The sequence below is a fragment of the Colius striatus genome, chromosome 1 (assembly GCF_028858725.1).
Source record: "Colius striatus isolate bColStr4 chromosome 1, bColStr4.1.hap1, whole genome shotgun sequence".
NCBI classification, from domain to species: domain Eukaryota; kingdom Metazoa; phylum Chordata; class Aves; order Coliiformes; family Coliidae; genus Colius; species Colius striatus.
Genome location: NC_084759.1, coordinates 167011797 through 167030271, shown reverse-complemented (window position 1 = coordinate 167030271; position 18475 = coordinate 167011797). Strand labels below are relative to the sequence as shown.

Here is an 18475-nt window from a genome sequence, read left to right as displayed (position 1 = left end):
TGCCCTTCTTCTTGCCATGTCTTGAAACATGTAGAGGAAATTGAGGTGCCAGAAACTCAATGATGATAATTTGATGGATGGTTTGTGTGGGCAGGAAAGCAACATTCATTTATACCTGACAAGTATTTTGGAAGTGAAAAGTCACCTCTGTAGGCACAGGTACTTAAACTGTGCAAGCACTTAAGAATCTGTACCTAGATAATTCTTTTCCAAGTTTTGTTGGTAATACCTTTTTTTTCCCCATTGGCGTATACAGTAGTGAATGAAGATCTAGAAACCTTCTCGGAAGGCCTGATTTTTAAAAACATATTTCTTTATAAGGTGTGAATTTTCATTTACAAAGAAAAATGCGGTCAATTTAGCATCTCATGTAAAACAGCAAGGAAAGCAATTCACAGAAACAGTACAAAGGACCGTGAATTTTAATTGCTGCAGTTAAATATGGATAACTTGTTCTCACAGGTAGCTTGTCTTTTGGTAAATGTTCTTGAGGGAGAAGTCATTTTTAGCCCATCAATTAGAGGTATTTTTTAAATGCTCAGATTTCTTTCTGCTTTGATTAATAATGATTGAGAAGTATGTAAAATTCTTAGTACTTTGCTAAACGTTAACTTAAACGTGAGCTCTTAAAACAGTGACTTCAGCAGGACCATTGCAGTGATGGTACATGCTGCAAGTTGATTGTATATAATTTTGCCACTTAGCCAAAATTTGCTAAATATGCTAATATTCTAGCAGCACATTCTTTAACTGTTAATTCAGAATAAGTATTAATGCAGTAACCCCTAAATATTTTATGAGAATGCTTTTTATTAACTACTTATGTGATAACACTATTTGTACTAATATGTAAAGCATATATTCTGTTTTATCTTAGAAACAAACTAGGAATAGCAACATGTTTAAAACACAACAGGAAGCATCCCTGCTTCCCCAACCCTCATTAAAAAGGTAAAACTTTCAATGCGTATGCAATAACCTGGAAAAAGGAAGTTTCTGTAAAGGCAGGGGAAAGGTTCTGGTGGTCTGGTTTGTAACTGCCTGTTTTGCGTAGCATCAAACATGCTTACTGTGTGTCCTTTACATTTAACCAAGACAAACAATAACGTTTACTATTTCTGTTACTGCAGATACTATATATCAAAAGGTGCTATTGTTGATCAGCTGGGAGGAGATTTAAATTCTACCCCACTTCACTGGGCAACAAGGTGGGAAAAGTCTTCTGGAATTTTCTTTTCCTGTGTTTTTGCTTAACTTGGAGTCTAATAGTGATTGATCCATGAAATTACTGTATTTTGCTGTGTTAATAGCACAAAAGCTTGATTAAATATCTTGGTGTTGATAGCTGTAATCTCTTGTTCTGTGAAGCATTGTCTGAAGATGCTTCTGACAGTTTGCGATGGTCTTCTTGCTCATGTCAGAAACTGTGTACTGGCAGTTAGTCACTATGTCCGCAAGAAGGAAATGCCTATGCTCATTATGCCAAAAAGATGCTTAAGCTCTTACTGTAGTATGGTGGAAGTGTAGGCTTTTGGTTTCCACCTTTTTTTTTTCCTATTATTCTTTCACTACCTGTTTTGATAGTAGGAAGATAAACCAAATGCCTCACAAAAAGACTATACAGACAGTTTGACATCCCTTAAAATAACAAGTTTTATATGTGGATTGGAAAAAGTCGCAGTAGACTAGATTTATAAATTAATAACTTGGGAGATTTTTGTTGATGTGGCTTTTTGCTATGTGGCACATTTAACTGGATTGTGTTTGATGAATTCATTGGATGCTAAGAATTTGCTCATATGAATGAATTTACTTTAGAGTCAGTTCATGACAATTGTTTTTTTTCAATACAAGCCAAAATGCAGAAGCTTGGGTGGTGTGATTAACTGCTAAACATATTAGTTGTATTCAAAGATACAAATTTTAATAGTTTTTCTATATATAGTTATTCAGTTGTTTGTTTTTTGTGTTTTGTTACATTTAGACAGGGACACTTATCCATGGTTGTACAGCTGATGAAATATGGGGCAGATCCGTCGCTAATTGATGGAGAAGGATGTAGCTGTATTCATTTGGCTGCCCAGTTTGGACATACTTCAATTGTTGCTTACCTGATAGCAAAGGGACAGGTAAATTTTAAGTAATAATCTTATTTACATATTTTCCACTCAAAATGAGAGTAGAAAAATAATTGAAACCTATATTATAATTGAGGAAATGCAAAAAAAAAATTCCTGATTAAGCATAAAAATAAATCCATGGTTTTTGTTGTAGGCTACAGTATTGATGTGTGACCTGCTAGCTTTCTACTCACAGTGATCTGAGTATTTTGGCTTTAATTCATACCTATCTAGTGTAGTATATAGAAATTCTAGCAACTATTCTTTTACCATTTTTTATTTTTAATTAATTTGATTTTTAAACGTTAACTGTTAAAGTGACAATGATAACAAATATGTTAGAAATTGTAATGGAATCATCAGATTATACACTAATCACAAAGAGTTGTTGTAAGTTCTCTCTTTTTTTACACCTCAACTCTTTATTTATTGCTATTATTAATTGCATGTGTGTGTAAATTAAAAAAACAACACAAAACCTTCTTGCTAGTCTCTTCTATTACTCCTAGATGTGTTTATATATAGCATATGGATACCTTTCTCTTTGTCCCCCATCCTTCATTTTGTATGCTCAAAAACATTTGCCATTTTGCCTACCTTATCATTTGTAGATTTACTTGCCCACAGATGTGTGCCTGAAGTACGAATTTTATTTACTTTGTGAATCATATAGAAAAGTTAAAACCTTCCTCTCATTTTACAGTCTTTCTAATGCTGTTCACAGTTCTGTATTCTTCTTATTCTTTCAAATAACAAGTCAAATATGATCCAATGACTCAGGTAGAATATGACTATAAAATCTGTCAGTTTGGTCTGTGTAAGACAAATGCTAAATTTGCTGCAGAAAATTACTTGTGTCTGTACATGTAAAAAAACCCCAACAAACTATTTCTCCAAGTTCTATTCAATTTGTATCTGAGAACAGTTGCATAAAACACTATTTAGTGTATGATAGAGTAAGCACAAGGAGACACTGTTCATATATAATTGCTATTTTGAAAGAGATAAAGATTGGGAACAAATGCCTTTTCATCAGGAACAAGTTTTGTATTTTGTTAACAAAATATGGATAATTGTATGTGGGTTTTCTGTTACCAGAAAAATTTGCAGATGTTATACAAGTGTGAACAAGTGTAATGTTAATGAAGTATAAATGCCCTTGAAAATGTTCTACTGTGATTATGACATCTTCATGTAAATGTTTGTTTGTCCTGGTATTTATATACAGGCTTGTCCTATTTATCTGAGCATATGATCCTTCAGAAGAAAGTCCATGTCTGTACATGTGAACATACAAAATTTGCTTTAAAATTTAAAACGTAACAATCTTGGAAACAGTTCTACTTATTAATAGCTTTTTAAAAGGATGATTCGTCTTAAATCCCCCAAATATTATCAAGTGTGATTTTTATATCCTTTCCATACTGTAGGTTGGCATTAATTTTAATATTAACTTTTGGAAGCAGTTTAAAGAAGTTCTTTAAAATGGTATGTTGATCTGTATATTTAAAATATAGTAATATCAACAGCATTAACAATACCTGAACTCATAGTTGTCTAGCTATGCTACATATGCCTACAGAAACTACATGGTTTCTGCAGAAGCTACAGGTAATACGTGATTCTACTTTTTATTCTCCTTTAATAAGTACATATGAGGTCATTAAACCCTTTTCTAAAAATTTTCTTCATTTTCTTCGTGATGCCCTGATTTGGGTTTGGAAACAAACTGCTTTTGCGGATGTACCTTTTATACCACTTTTTACAATTTTGTTTTGCCTTTTCTCTGTACAGAGATCAAGTTCTCTTACAGTCAAATAATAGCCTTGCCTTTGTTCTGGTCCTAATTGTAGTACCCATGTGGTAAATGGCAACTAAAAAAAGGTCAAAGAAAGGTCAAGGTAGGCTGCTGTGCTTTGTTAGTTCTGATCCTGATGCCTTCACGAACCCGCATGATCAGAGGAGAGTCAGTTTTCTTAACTCTGTAGCGAACTGACAGGTGAATGAAGAAATTGCTCATACTTCCTGTTTATCCCTTTTTGAGACAGAGCTGTAATCCAGCTTCAGTGTTGCTGCTTCTAGTTCTTCCTGGGTGGTAGCAGACAATGGTAAAATTTCCAATGGGAGGGTCAAGTCCTGTCCTCTGGTTAGAGTGTAGGGTACAGGAAGAAGTCTTGGTCAGGTGTCCTCTGGCCTTGGCTGGAAGTGAAGCCACTTTCATGTGAGCAAGTAGTACTCAACCAAGAGGCAGCAGTGGCTGATAGCTGTTTCTTTTTTGTTTATTCATGACTTTTACTGATTTTTGAAAGACTAATACCTGGCATCATTAACTCATGCTGTTGTGTCTATAGATTGCCTGGGTCAAAATCAAGCATGGGGCAAGTACGTGATATAAATAGCATTGGATAACAAGTAACAAAATCTGTAGCACCATTCAATTTTAGGGGAGATCCTAATTTTTTAAAAAATACAAGGAGAAAAAATAAGAAAAGCTTGAAGGCGCTTAAAAGTGTTCAAAGTTGATACTTGTACTACTTGACTGCTTAACATTGTACATATGTTACTTAAAATGCCAAAGGCATATCGAGGCCTAGCATATGCAAATGTGTTACTCCAGAATAAGATATAGATACAGCATGTCAGCTGGTTGACTAATGTGTTCTCATCCTTTGACATGTGTGAGATAACTTACCTCAGTGTCATGATTTAGGTTTAGCTGGCAACAAAACAGCACGCCGTCTTTTGCTCACTGCCCCCCATCCACCCCCACACTTGTTAGGATGGTGGAGGCCCCAGTGAGATGGGAGGGAAGAAGATAACCGAGGGCCTTCTGGATTGAGACAAGGACAGGGAGGGCTCACTGCTAATTACAGTTCTGGGCAAAACAGACTCCAGTACTCAACTTAGAGGGCAAAGCAGGAAAGTTTATTCTACTACCTACAAGAAATAGAACAGAACAGAAAACACGGGATGCAGGAGGTGTCTCTGCTACAGCACACCTCTTCCTTACTGCCCTCGCTGACCTTGGAGTCACATGGTCACTTCTCTCTCCTCCAACTCCTTCCACCACCACCAGCCAGAAAAGAAGGAAGAACTGGAAGAACAGGAAGCACCCTCCTCTTCCATCTTCTTAATAAGTGATCATGGAGGCATCTAATTGGCTCAGCCCCAGAAGTGGGTTTGACTCAGAGATAGGGAGAGTTTCAAGCAACTTCTTACAGGAGCCATCTTTACAGCCCCTTCCCATTACCAGAAACAGCTCCACATAAACACATGACACTCCATCACAGATGATGAGTGACTGTGAAGTTGCTAGTAGGGTAAAATCATGTAAAGAAATATACTAGAGCTGAAATTATAGTTAAACTATTTAGCCCTCATAATTTAGCCATCACTTATTCATCAAGTACATTTTTTTTTTATCCTTAGAGTTGTAGTTTTATGTATTAACTTCTGTTCTGAGCTATAGACTGCCTTCATCTGAGCCATGGCCTAGGAGTAGTTGGCATCTAGGCTGGGATATGCTAGTGTGGTACCAGCAGCCTTAGTTACTTTGGTCCGGCAGTCCCTCAGCAATGTTCCTAAACACTGTTACCTCTCTTGGCACAGAAGATTTTCCTCTCCACTGGGTTCAGGCTAGTGTAAGACACTGAGCCAAGTGTTTATTTCCTAGACCCAAAGCAGAGCACACTAATTACATAACTCTAAATCCAATTGTGTTTCTGCCTCCTGATTGTTAAAATTGGCTATACTTTTGATAGACTAGAGTGTTCAGAACAGAACTTCTGTTGTTTGAAAGAGCCAGGTAGGTTCAGTTCTGTGTGGTGGCTTGATGAGCCACCTGTCATTGAGTTTGTTTCACAAGGATGCAACAAAATCTCTGCATCTAGTGAACAGCTAGCACATCTTTCCTACATTAGGAGATGTTTTCAGCCTTACATCTCCCTTTGTGATAAATCTTTACTATGTGCTTTTAAATACATCATCTCTTTAAAAGCCTGTTTCCTTTTCCTTTGGCAATAGTCCATATGAAAGAGATCTTTTCTTTATGAAGAATAGGATTCTGAACAAGGTCATGATGGGTGTTTCTGTGAAGATCTGTGTTTTGTGAAATAACCAGTAATGATTCTAAAGGGGATCACTTTCCTAGTCTCTTTCTGTGCAATTTAATGCACATCTCAGTGCAATCTCTTGACCCTTTCTGTGCTTTTGAAAAGGCTGTATTTTATCACAGTACTGGTTTGACCACTGCTTTTTGAATGTCCCGGTAAGTCTAAATGCTTCTCTGATCTCCAGCTGCTATTCAGAATCCTCCATCATCGGGTATATTGCTTTAAGAAAGTAGTGTTAAGCAGCAGGACAGTTGCTACAGCTCTTTTCCACGCAGGAAACTCTTTCTCTCTTATATTTTTATCTCTCTTAAGGCTTTGTGTGGAAGCTTGTGTTAGTGTCCTAGGATTAAGACTCGTTATCTTTGCATATGCGAAGTTGTTCTCTTCTAGAACCAGAGTTATTATGTTTCAGAAACAAGTGAAAAATTTGCCGATTTGCCCAATCTATTATCAGATTGACCTGTCACTGAGACTTAAACAGGAAATGAATGCTACAATGCCTGCTGGTACACACCAGAACAGCAGTCTTCTAGTATGTATCTACTGCTGAAGGCTTAATTTGCTTCGGTCAGCCCTTTAGTGAAAAGCAGCAGCAGAGGTTTCTTTCTGAAATGTGGTGTTTGTTGTGTGGTTGTCGTTATAATCTAGCAAAATAACAGGCATTTTAATGACAGGTTTGTTAGGTCATGCATCTGCTATCCACAGCAATGTCATCTTTGTAACATCCATACAACAGCATTCAAGTCGATCTTTGTTTCTTCTTTATTACAGTTCCTTTGAAACGGGATCTGCATCAGCCCGCATTGTAGCTTAATATGAGTGATAGCTGTACCCTGCCTAGGTGATTTATGTGCAGGGAGTAGTCTGGAACTCAAAAGGGGTTTTTTTCCTTTTAGTTGAGTGTCACCTAGTGTGCAAAGTGTAGTTTTGTTTTGTCAGATAGAATCACTGAAGGCATTGTTTTACTTATGTCCAAGAAATCAAGTCCTTGCTGTCACGAAGAATTACTTTTCTATATGAAGTCTAAAGGTTAGAGAGTGATTGTTCTCAATACACTAATGTGTGCCATCTTCAAAATTAAGTTTTTCACATAGTATGACCTGTGAATCAAAGTCAAGCTTCTCAAGAATAAATGACCTTGAGGTTAGTCTGCAGTTGTAATTTCCTCACTATCTCAGCAACAGTACCAACAGTTGTGTCCTCAGAAGGAGCTAATTATACAAATACTGTGGACAAACAGACTTGGATCCCAGCCTCAATGCCTGTAACTCTCTTCTGAACAAATACAGAAAAGTAATAGTCCTCTTTCCTCTCCATCAACTACTTTAAAAATTTCTGATTAAGCAACAGAGTGAAAACTCAGAAATGTAAAGTTATCTGCAGGCTATTGATTATTTAAAAGCAATTATTTCGAAGAACTAAATTGGATTTTCTGGAAAACTTCTGCATGGGTCAGACTAGAAGCACCGTGAGTGAGGATCTCAGGGTGCTGGGCATTTGGCAGACTACTGGAGTAGGGTGATAGAAAGCAACATCATCCACTTTCTGGATTTCTGTCAGTAAAAGACTTTATTTAAGTATTTTCAACCTAATTTCCCTATTAAGGACTGAGGGGAGTACCATAGGAAATGCTGATATAGCTCTATTGCCCCTAAGAAAAACTGTTCATGTCTTGCATTAAGTTAGCTTAGAGTAATTTTCTTAGTAGTGGTCTGTGGAACTTGCCCAAATGTACTTGAGAGTTTAATCTGCCTCAATGTATTTAGGAATTGCCAACTTCCATGTTAGTGAGGCAGAGATTTATAACAGGAGAAAGTGCTGTAAGTATTAGATCCTTTCTGATGTAGCTAAGAGAATTGTGTGAATGGTGCTGTTTTGTCCTTCTGTGGTTACGTTCAGTTAAAAGTAATGTTTGTTTTATTTTTAGCCATTAGTTTAGTTGCCACTCGATTATAGATCAGTTTTACTTCAGGGTAGGTTATTTTCATTAATGACTTTTGTTGAAACTTAAACATTTTCTATTAGCTTGATACCCAGATTTGGAAAAACCTTTGGAACTGAGTGAACTAAGGAAAATTGTTTTACAAGTGGAAAAATAGATGCAGCTAACATTCAGTAGGATGTAGGATTCAGGCCGTGGTATTTGTTTTAATTTATTAAGTATTGGTGCATTATTTTGGTTTTCTCCTTTTGAGTGCAATATTTTCTGTTGAATATAAATAGTAAGATAAAAATGACTAATACAACATGACTGTTTCCAAAATAAATTGGTATGGTTCTGTTTTTGCAATGGAGGTGTTAATGTCTGCTTTCATTGTTTAAATACTGTTTTATTATGTAGGAGAGCCTGCCAATTTTTCTCCAATTAAGTTGTTTAGTCTTAAAATACTGCTGCTTATTGCAGACCTTGTATCTACAGAATCCTGAGCATGCTTACTTACCTCACCAACCTTTTTTTTTTCCACTTTTCTTTTCTTAGGATGTAGATATGATGGACCAAAATGGAATGACACCTTTAATGTGGGCAGCTTACAGAACACATAGGTAATATCTCACTGCAGTTTTGACTTGATGATAACTCAGGGGCGTATATATAGTAGGGACTGGTTTTGATTTTTTTTATTGTTTGTTTAGCTAGTCTACATTCCACCCCTTTGCCTTTCTTCATTTATTGTTGTTGTGAGTTGACCTCAGTAGGCAGCTCAGCCCCGTGCAGCCATTTGCTCAGATTGACCCAGCAGGATGGGGAGGAAAATCAGAAGGGGTAAAAGTGACAAAGCATGTGGCTTGAGATAGACTATTTAATAGATAAAGCAAAAGCTGCACACCTAACCAAGCAAAGCAGAATAAGGAATTAATTCTTTACTTCTCATCGCAAGGCAGGTGTTCAACCATTTCCAGAACAGCGGTGCTCCATCACCTGTAACAGTTACTAGAGAAGGCAGACACCACAATTCCAAAAAGCCCCACTTCCTCCTTCTTTCCTTTTGCTCTTATTGATGAGCATGATATTATATGGTCTAGAATTTCCTTTTGGTCAGCTGGCGGTAATCTGTCCTGGCTGTGTCCTCTACCCAGCTTGTTGCCCACCCCTAGGCTACTCACAGGTGGGACAGTGAGAGAAACAAAAAATGCCTTGGGTCTGTGTAAGCACTGCTCAGCAGTAGCTAGAACAGGGTGTGTTATCGACACTGTTTTGGTCACAAATCCAAGAGGTGGCACCACAACAGGTACTATGAAGAAAATTAACTCCATCTTGGCCAAAATCAGTACAATGAATTAGAGAGGATGTTATTTAGAAGTATGCATCAATATAAACTTTTAGTTTACAAAGTAATTCTTCCTCTGGAGATGATTGGAAAAAGCTCATGTAAAATAACACTTCTCCAAAGGGCAAATTTGTCTGCATTGGGAACTTCTGAGGAGGAATCTATCTCCATTGATCGCTGAGAGGAACATAGGCTGGATTTTATGAATGCTTTACCATTATCATCAACAATATCATCCTATGTTATTTTCACCTTTTGGAATCTGAAGTTGAAATATAACTGATTTTGAACTTTGGTTGTTATCTACCAATTATATAATTTTGTGTATGCTTTTACAAATCTGTTAGTACTGTTAGAGTTTGGTAAACGTGAAACCGGAATTGTATTAGAAATGTATTTCCTGGCATCCCAGGACAAGCTGTCTTGCTGATCTCCTTTAAAAGTCAATAGAATTGTGGTTGCTCTTTGCTATGAAGGGGATTTGAGCCATTCATAATCATCAGCAAAAAAATCCACTTTACTATTACATAGTGTACCTGATCAATGTACTTTATAGAAACAGAACTCAGTAACAATAACTTGTTATATATTTGAGTTCACCTTCTGTATAGCTAACAAGAATTTTCTTTTCTAGTGTGGATCCGACCCGATTGCTACTTACATTTAATGTTTCTGTTAATCTTGGCGACAAATACCACAAAAACACAGCACTGCACTGGGCTGTGCTAGCAGGAAATACTACGGTTATTAGTCTACTGTTGGAAGCTGGAGCTAATGTTGATGCTCAAAATATAAAGGTAAACACTTGGCCTCTTTTTATTGTAAGGGATTTGAGGCAGAAATAAGAAGTCTGTGATATATCTCATGAGTATTTTTGTGGATACGGTGGGATTGTGAAGGTGGAGCAAAAGCCATGCCACTGATGTCTGAAAATGGGCTCTTTTTTGCATCAGAACTTTAAGTTACCTGATAACTCTACCAGAACCTCTCAATGATGAAGCTAGATTTAGCACTAACAGAGCCCATCCCTAGTGTAGGTTAGACCAACCAAACAGCTGGTAAAGTTTATGCCACGGAATTGGAGTCCATAGGAGCGTGTCCAGCAGTGGAAGACGATCCTATTAAACGTGGATTTGTCCATTGCCTCTAGACTACTGTGTATATCAGATCAGAAGCACTTCACCACCCAAGCTGTGTCTTCTGTGATGTCAGAAGAATTCACCTTAGGAAAAGAATACTCAATTTTTCTTCAAAGATTTGTGTTTTTCATTTAATGAATGTTGCAGATGGAGTGGTTACACTGGAAAACACATCTGTAAATCCACATTTATAAAGTATTTAGTACTTAATTAAATTTAGTTGACTTTTCATCATTTTCCCTGCTAATTAAGATGACCAGAGCCTATTTCTCTTGGCCACAAGCGATAGAAATATCTTAAAATATTTAATAATATGTTAATATTATATAATATGTTAAAATATGTACAAATATGTAGATATACACATATCCTTTTTAAGGATACAGTCAAATTTTCTTAGTAGCTTTCTAGATTCTACATCCAGTTTAGAATATCAGAAATGCTGATGATCATGAATGAAAACTCATTAGAAGACTCACATGGATTTTCACGTGTTTAAAACAAATCAACTAGCCTCTTGCATGTGCTGATGTGAATATATCATAATTACTCCTGGTCTGTAAGGTCAGTTGTGTGGATGAATTGTGCTTCTAGTAGCATTTCTTGTAAACTGTTGAACAGCTTTTTTCCCTGTGCCACCTAATGATAAAAAATAAGGTATTGTGGGGAAAAAAATAAAACCAGCATGCCATACCTTGCTCCCTTTGGCAGACTGATTAGTGCGATGAGAGTTTTAAAATCATCACCTTACTTACATTTCTGGACTCTTAATCTGTAATAAAAATGCATGTTTGGCCAAATGATGAATTATTTGCTAGGCTGAAGCAGTTCATAGTCTCTCCTTCTTTATTGACAGACAGCAGCAGTCCATGAAAATAGATTGTTGAACCTGCTGGATCATGATAGCTTTCCAATCATACCAGAAGACATGTACCTGGTTTCATTCACTACTGCCTGCCTTCTGTAGTGGACTTTTGGTTTTTGCATGCCTTCTCAGGTTTCTAGGATCTTCAGAGGATCAAAATCATCCTAGCAGTGGCAGTTATGCCAACTTGTCAGTGGCTTTATAATAGATGCTGATCTGGGTGAAGGAAACATAGAGGAATCATTAGAATTTAGTTGATTTTTATAGGTATCCAGAAACTCAGTTTTGTGCTTCTCCTTTGAATGTTGAGCAGGAAAAGTTTTCCTTGAGACAAGACATGGTTGTTAAGTGTCTGGCTCATGTTTCCCCAGAAATAAAAGGAATCCTGAAAGACTCCTTTCTGATGCAGTCACTTCCAGCTTTCTGCAGCACCATCTGGTGCAGTCCTTTCCTCAGATAGCCCATGGGATTGACAAAGAATGGTGGAAAGACAGCTAAGGTTGAAGAAGTACATTGGCTGAAAGCCATTCATCTTTTTCAAGTTATGAGGTGGCTGAAATACTAGGTGTGAGCTTTGACCTTGTTGTTATCAGCTCTCGACAGTCTGTGTTAGGCTAACTAGCCTAGGTTTGGAACAACTTGAAACCAGTCACTTCACCTCATTAAGGTGCTCTTTTACTTGGCATGACAGTTTGAAAAGCATACCAATTATAGCACTCTTACCCTACAATTGCGCTTGATACAAGCATTGGGTTTGCCCTCTTTGTGTAATTTAACCTCTTTATATTATGCTGTACAAGAAAATGCTGCTTTGCTTTTGGTAGTAAGGTACCTTCTTTTTCCTTTTTGACAACTGGATTACAGTTGGAAATGGAAGCTGCTCTTCAGTAGTCAGAGTGGGTTTTTTGTTTGATTCATTTTTTGTTAGGAAATTATCTTCCCATGCCTGTAGATGGATTGGGCAGATGAGGGCAGGATTTCACAGGGAGTCAGTTTATCACTGTGAGTTGGGGAAAACCTGTTTGTTTTATTTAAATATAGGCTTGTTTATTACTAGAGTGATAGAAATATTAAAAAACATTGATGATTTAACAAAGATTTATTTTTTAAAAAATCTGTTAATGATGCATTGAGTGGACTTTAGGTGTAGTTTCTTGATTGGACAGTAGTAGATTACACAGTAGTTCTGCAGGGTTCATGTGGAAGTCTACATGTAAAGTCCTGTGTGGTAACAACTCTTCAGATTATTTGTTCTATCCAAACATTTTAAATACATACTATTGAAGCCTTATTTCTTGCTGACAAACTAAGTATATTATTAGATTAAGTTCCAAGATTATGTTTTCTTTTGCTTTCTGAGCAAGTCAGATGTGCACCACCTCTGTAAATACAAAAACAATATTAAAATGGCCAGATGATGGGAAGCGTAGTCAAAGACTTCTTTAAAGCTCCCTCAATCTTTTTATCTAGGCAGTTCCTAGGTGTCTCATGGCCCTCTAGTGGAAGGGATGCTCAGCTGGACCCCAAGACAACTTCAGGATTTACTTGGGAGATCAACTCCCAGAGGGGATTGCTTGTCTGTCCACAGGTAATCTTTACAGTCTGGATATATAAGGTGATATTAAAACAGTATCATCTCTGGAGTTTTCCAGATGTTACCAGTTCAAGGTGCTATTAAGTTGAAGCAGGCACCGTAGTTTGATTTCAGGTATTTCTGTTGAGGATGGAGTTCACTTAATCTGTTTCTTAAACATCTGGCTAAATAACTTTGAAGCCAAGTTAAAAGGATATCCTTTTTAAACTGTTTTTGCTAGATAAACTTCTCACACTGAAGGAGTGCAGGATCCTGTTATGTAGCAAAAATCTTCACCTCATAATCTATAGTCTATGCTATTTACTCTCCATTTAGAGATTTGGAGCAAGATTTCAAAGGCAAAAATAACAGTTATGTACTCAATTCCCATTGTCTTTCTATGGGATATAGGTAGCTAACTGTACTTTTTAATCTTTGAAATCTTCTGTCTATAGTAATTCTTGCCCTTTCTGGGTAATTTCAGTTTCTGGTACCTGTCTCACTTTTTTTTTAGGAGGGGGCCGAGCGATGGAGGATTCAACCATTTTTCAAGCCTCCATGAATGGTTTGTTTAGGAGGGGAGTTAACTCCAGTAGAAGAGAGGAGGAGTGAAATGCAAAACTGAAGCTGGAGGTACCTGCAGTTGGTTGTCTCTTGCCTCCTCTATAATTTTAGAACCAGTCAATAACTTTAATTTAGCTCTCTTCCTAAATGTTTAAAAAGCAATTGAATCAATTTGGTAGGCACCTTTGGCCCCTGTATCTCTCTCTGTGTCTTTCTTTTGCTATGTCTGTCAGTCTTCTCTGAAAGCAGGGAAAGAGAAAGCATGGACCATTGCTGGCTTAGCACCCAAAGTATGTGAAGCACAAGCTAAGCATAAAAGCTCGGAGTTTTGGAATAAGTTGGACATAAACAATTAGTTTATTCTACCCCATTTTCTTCTTAGGACTTCAGTAACTGAGATGAATGTGAGAACATTAAGCTTGTGGAAAAAAAATCCGTAGAGAAACATTCCATTATATTAGTAACTTCACTCTGCCAGAAAAGCAGAGAATTAACTGAGATGTCAGGCTTTTGACTGGGAAAGTTTCCATGATCCAGTGGATCGGAAGTTCTTACTCTCTGCTTGATTTCTGCTGCCTGTCAATAGCTGAAGAGGAAGCACAGTCTTTCATTTATGGACTAGTAGACTGTGTGTAGAACAGTGAAACAGACGTGTTATACCAAAGGCAAGAGTTACTGCTATGTCAGGGCATACATGTTGTCAAGATGCAATATTCTACATGTCCATGCATGTATAGTTATGGGAGCGTGAGAAAGACCAAAAGGAATGAATGATGTTTGGTGTCAAGTGAGCAAAAAGTATGCCTGAATGGAGCTTAAACTGATTTAAAATGTATTATTTTTACCTGCCAATCTTCTGTTCCAAAAGTGCTCTGAATGCGTTTTATTTTTAAACTGGATGTTTTCCACTTCTGTACTCCTGGCAGGGAGAATCACCACTTGATCTAGCAAAACAGAGGAAAAACGTTTGGATGATCAATCACCTACAGGAAGCAAGACAGGCAAAGGGATATGACAGTCCGTCTTTTCTGAGAAAATTAAAAGCTGATAAGGTAAGCAGTGTAACACTTGGGTAGATTGCTACTCCTGCTGCTGTTTGTTTGGGAGTGTGTGTGTTTAAGGTAAGCAGTTCAGTACTGTAGTTCCCCCACATTTCAATTTTAGGAAACATCTTTTTCTTCAGACAAAAGTAATTGCAAAAGCAAAAAAAGACCACCTTTCCTTAAAGCAGGTGGAAGGTAAACATTAAGCCTCCACACAGTTACCTTTAGTTTTTGTGCTTAGTGATAGGAAAGTACCAAGTGCTGGTATTGCTGGGGATAGCCAAGACCTTCGCAAAGCTGATTGACTCTCAAGGATCTAAGGAAAGAAGCATTTTCGTGCTCTTACCTCCTCTCTAATTATGTAGCATTATTTTGTGTTGAATGAAAGCTGTAGTCAATGTATATGATATACAGTGTAATGGACTATATGAATCTAATGTGGAGATCTTTTTCTTCCCAGGTAACTGGTTAATACTGTAGACAGGAGGGTACAAAAAAAATGAGGATATAAAGGGTAACGTGTTGCTCTTGTATGAAAAACTGTCTACCAGCCTATAGTTTAAGAACTTCTATAAAGTTCATAGTTCTTACCATGCAGAATATTGTGCTGGATATTAAATATTGCTCTCACTGATTCATTATAACATTCCCATTTAAAAATACATTGCATCATGATGATTAAAGCACTGGCTACAAGCTACAAGTGATTATTGTACCATATGTACATGCGTATTGTGACTATGCTTTAAAGATCCAGAAGGAGTTTCTTCACCAGGAGTTGTACCCACATAGTATAAGACAAAAAAAGCTCTTATCTGCCTTCATAGACACTTCAGTGTGACTTTATCTATTACTTACGTAACTTCAGTCCAAAATTGACTGAGATTACTGTGTACTGTGTAGTGTTTTATACACTTCGACAGATCTTAAAAATAAACTACTGCCACCCTTATTCTAGATTAACAGTAAAGTCTCTACAAGACGGTTCTTCTAAAACAAGTAAATAAAATTGTTGGTTCGCTATAAAGTTTGAGGATTTTTTTTGTCCATGCATTTCTGATGTGTGAATATAGGAAGTGACAAAAATTTATGAAGACTTCTCCCAGTGTCAGGCTTCATGAAAATTTATTTTCGTTATGACTGTCCCATTTGTTGTAGAATATACAACGTGCTCCTAAAAATAGAATTGCTTATTGATGTTTGTTTCTATATAGGAATTCCGTCAGAAGGTGATGCTGGGAACTCCCTTCCTAGTAATTTGGCTGGTTGGGTTTATAGCAGACCTAGACATTGATTCTTGGCTCATTAAAGGGCTGATGTATGGTGGAGTTTGGGCTATGGTGCAATTTCTTTCAAAGTAAGTGTTTTACTAGGATGCTCTCTGTTTAGTGTGCACAAAATAAATGTTTTGTTGTCATCTTTTATTTTTTATTGCAATTTTTAAAATTATTATTTCTGGGAAAGATCTGATGCAACTTCAGCTCTTGTAATGCTGTTATCTTGCAAGTAACTGTGGAATTAACATTGGGTCAATATCACTGAGGTAACAGAAGCCAACAGCAGAACAGAAATTCAGTCATTCTCCAGAGGAGGGTGCTGCATGTCTGCCTACAAAGAGTTATCAACATGACTTCGGAAGAAAACAGTCAAAGGAAAAATGGGTAGGAAGTAATAGAAAAAATACACATGCAAGTTTGCTATTAAAACCCAATTTTAAAGAACTTGAATACCCAAAGGAATCTGAAGAAATTTATCAAGAGAAATGCAGTCAGAGTCAGGTTTTGCAGCTTCTGTTGTGGGAAGGGGTGACTAAAGAAAAACGCTGTACTCTAATAATATTTTTCATTTGTTAGTTGATCATAAATATTTTTAGTTATGTTTGTGATTAATTATCTGTAAAGGCACGTGCATATGCCTGCCCAGACATGCAGGCATGCTCCAACAAATTTTCAGGATCTACAGACTATTTCATATATGCATTACTTTTTATTGTCATGTGTGGCATATATAAAAAAACTTACTATATTTTCATATGTAGGAGCTTTCTGCTTTTCTGGCATTGAATGTCATAGAATCATAGAATGGTGGGGGTTGGAAGGTATCTTTAGAGATCTAGTCCAGTTGTCTTGCAGAAGCAGGTCCACCTAGATCAGGTCACATAGGAATGTGTCCCCACTTACTTCTCCTTCATTTCCATATATGGCAGAAAAGAAAATTTATCTGTTCTTTAAACCAAGTTCATGGTTAACTTAGTACATTAGCAACAGGGGTGAAGGGTCAGCAGGTTTTTGGTGACCTGTTTAGCCTCTTTGTCATCTCTGAGGCTGTGCCATCTGCTGGCTTCCTCCCACAAGTAGTTTACTCAACAGTGCAAATCCTCAACCACACCTCCTGCAGAGATCTCTTCAAGTTTCGCAAGATCTGTGTTTTGTCAAGTTGTGTATTTTTAACCTACCTGACACACATTCAGGATTAACATTCTTAATTTCTCTTATCCTTTCCTTAATGTGTATTGTAAATACTTGTTGAAGTGTTTTTTACAAAACCCAGGTTTGAATGAAGCTTTTGCTATTATTCTAGCAATACTTCCTTTCCTTGTTGAATTTTAGCTAATTTGCTTAGCTGTGCTTTCCTCCTTACTCCTTTCACACACATAAAAATGCATAGAAATCACTGAAAGAAAGATTACTGCTGAGTAACTACCACGTGTGTCCAAATTTATATTCATTGACCATCATAGTTGCTCTTCCTTATAGGATTTTCTCATGAGAGCTGAGAGCCTTCCATTAGAGAAAAGATAGTTACTGAAAAGGTATACAGACATTTGTCAATGGTACTTGTGAGGGCACTACTAGGTTAAAAAGCAAAATGCATCAATGTGAGGATGTTTAGGTAGGTGATGAAAGAAGTTATATTTCAAGTTAAAGTGTGACTTTTTATATATTTATCAATTTTTTCTTGAATATGAAGCAACCTGGTCACTTGCCTGGTTTGTGTCAATTATGTTCCACTTCATTCAGAACAGTCTTTAAAATGGAAAAGTACAAGAAGCTGAAAATAATTCTGATGGATTAAACTCTTTTTAAATTAAAGTAGCAGCATTCTGTCTTAGAACTTGGCAAGTTCTTGGGAAAATAATTAATCTAGGGTTTTTTCTGACTTTCTATTGGCAACTGTAACAGTAGCAAAATGCTCAATCTGAAATATTTCAGATCTGTAGGCTGATAACACCAAAGTCCCTTAAGGTTTTTTTCTTACTTGAGTAATTTTAACATGCAGTTTTCATTGTATGGATTTCCAAAGTATCTTTAGCACTGACATCTCATAAGTAAATGTAGTTTGCAACCACCATCCGTGTAGGCTGAGAATCTCACAAGTTTCTAGATGCTTTTACAGTGTACTTTTAGCATGAATATTTACTCTGTCTACCTTTCTGGTCCAGATCTTGACATTCACTTCAGAAGTAAATGTCTAAATTTTCATTAAATAACTTTCAGTCGTGACCCTTCATCTGAACATGTTGAAAATGTGATTCCTCGTGAGGAAAATATTTTTATGGTGTATTTTGCAGTATCCCATATAGTACATATATTTAACAAGAAATGTTTTTCAGAAGCAGTAGTTTAGGTTTTATGTTTTCTAGGTCGAAAAATATAATGTGATCTTGTTCCTACTTTACAGGTCATTCTTTGATCACTCCATGCACAGTGCACTGCCTCTTGGAATATACTTGGCAACAAAATTCTGGATGTATGTGACGTGGTTCTTCTGGTTTTGGAATGATATCCTT

The 18475-nt window shown here is 36.8% G+C and overlaps 1 protein-coding gene across 2 annotated transcripts in view; it reads left to right on the top strand.

Moving 5' to 3' along the window:
• Positions 1 to 18475, top strand: part of ZDHHC17 (zinc finger DHHC-type palmitoyltransferase 17) — a 76814-nt gene that overhangs the window by 36750 nt on the left and 21589 nt on the right. For both annotated transcript variants that reach the window (XR_009820650.1, XM_062016102.1), the window contains exons 4-10: positions 1131 to 1208; positions 1985 to 2129; positions 8712 to 8776; positions 10136 to 10298; positions 14569 to 14694; positions 15900 to 16042; positions 18367 to 18469. Coding sequence is in view for 1 of the 2 variants with exons in the window: in XM_062016102.1 (XP_061872086.1) it covers positions 1131 to 1208; positions 1985 to 2129; positions 8712 to 8776; positions 10136 to 10298; positions 14569 to 14694; positions 15900 to 16042; positions 18367 to 18469 (823 nt within the window). In the remaining variant the exon portion in view is untranslated. The remainder of the gene's footprint in view (positions 1 to 1130; positions 1209 to 1984; positions 2130 to 8711; positions 8777 to 10135; positions 10299 to 14568; positions 14695 to 15899; positions 16043 to 18366; positions 18470 to 18475) is intronic.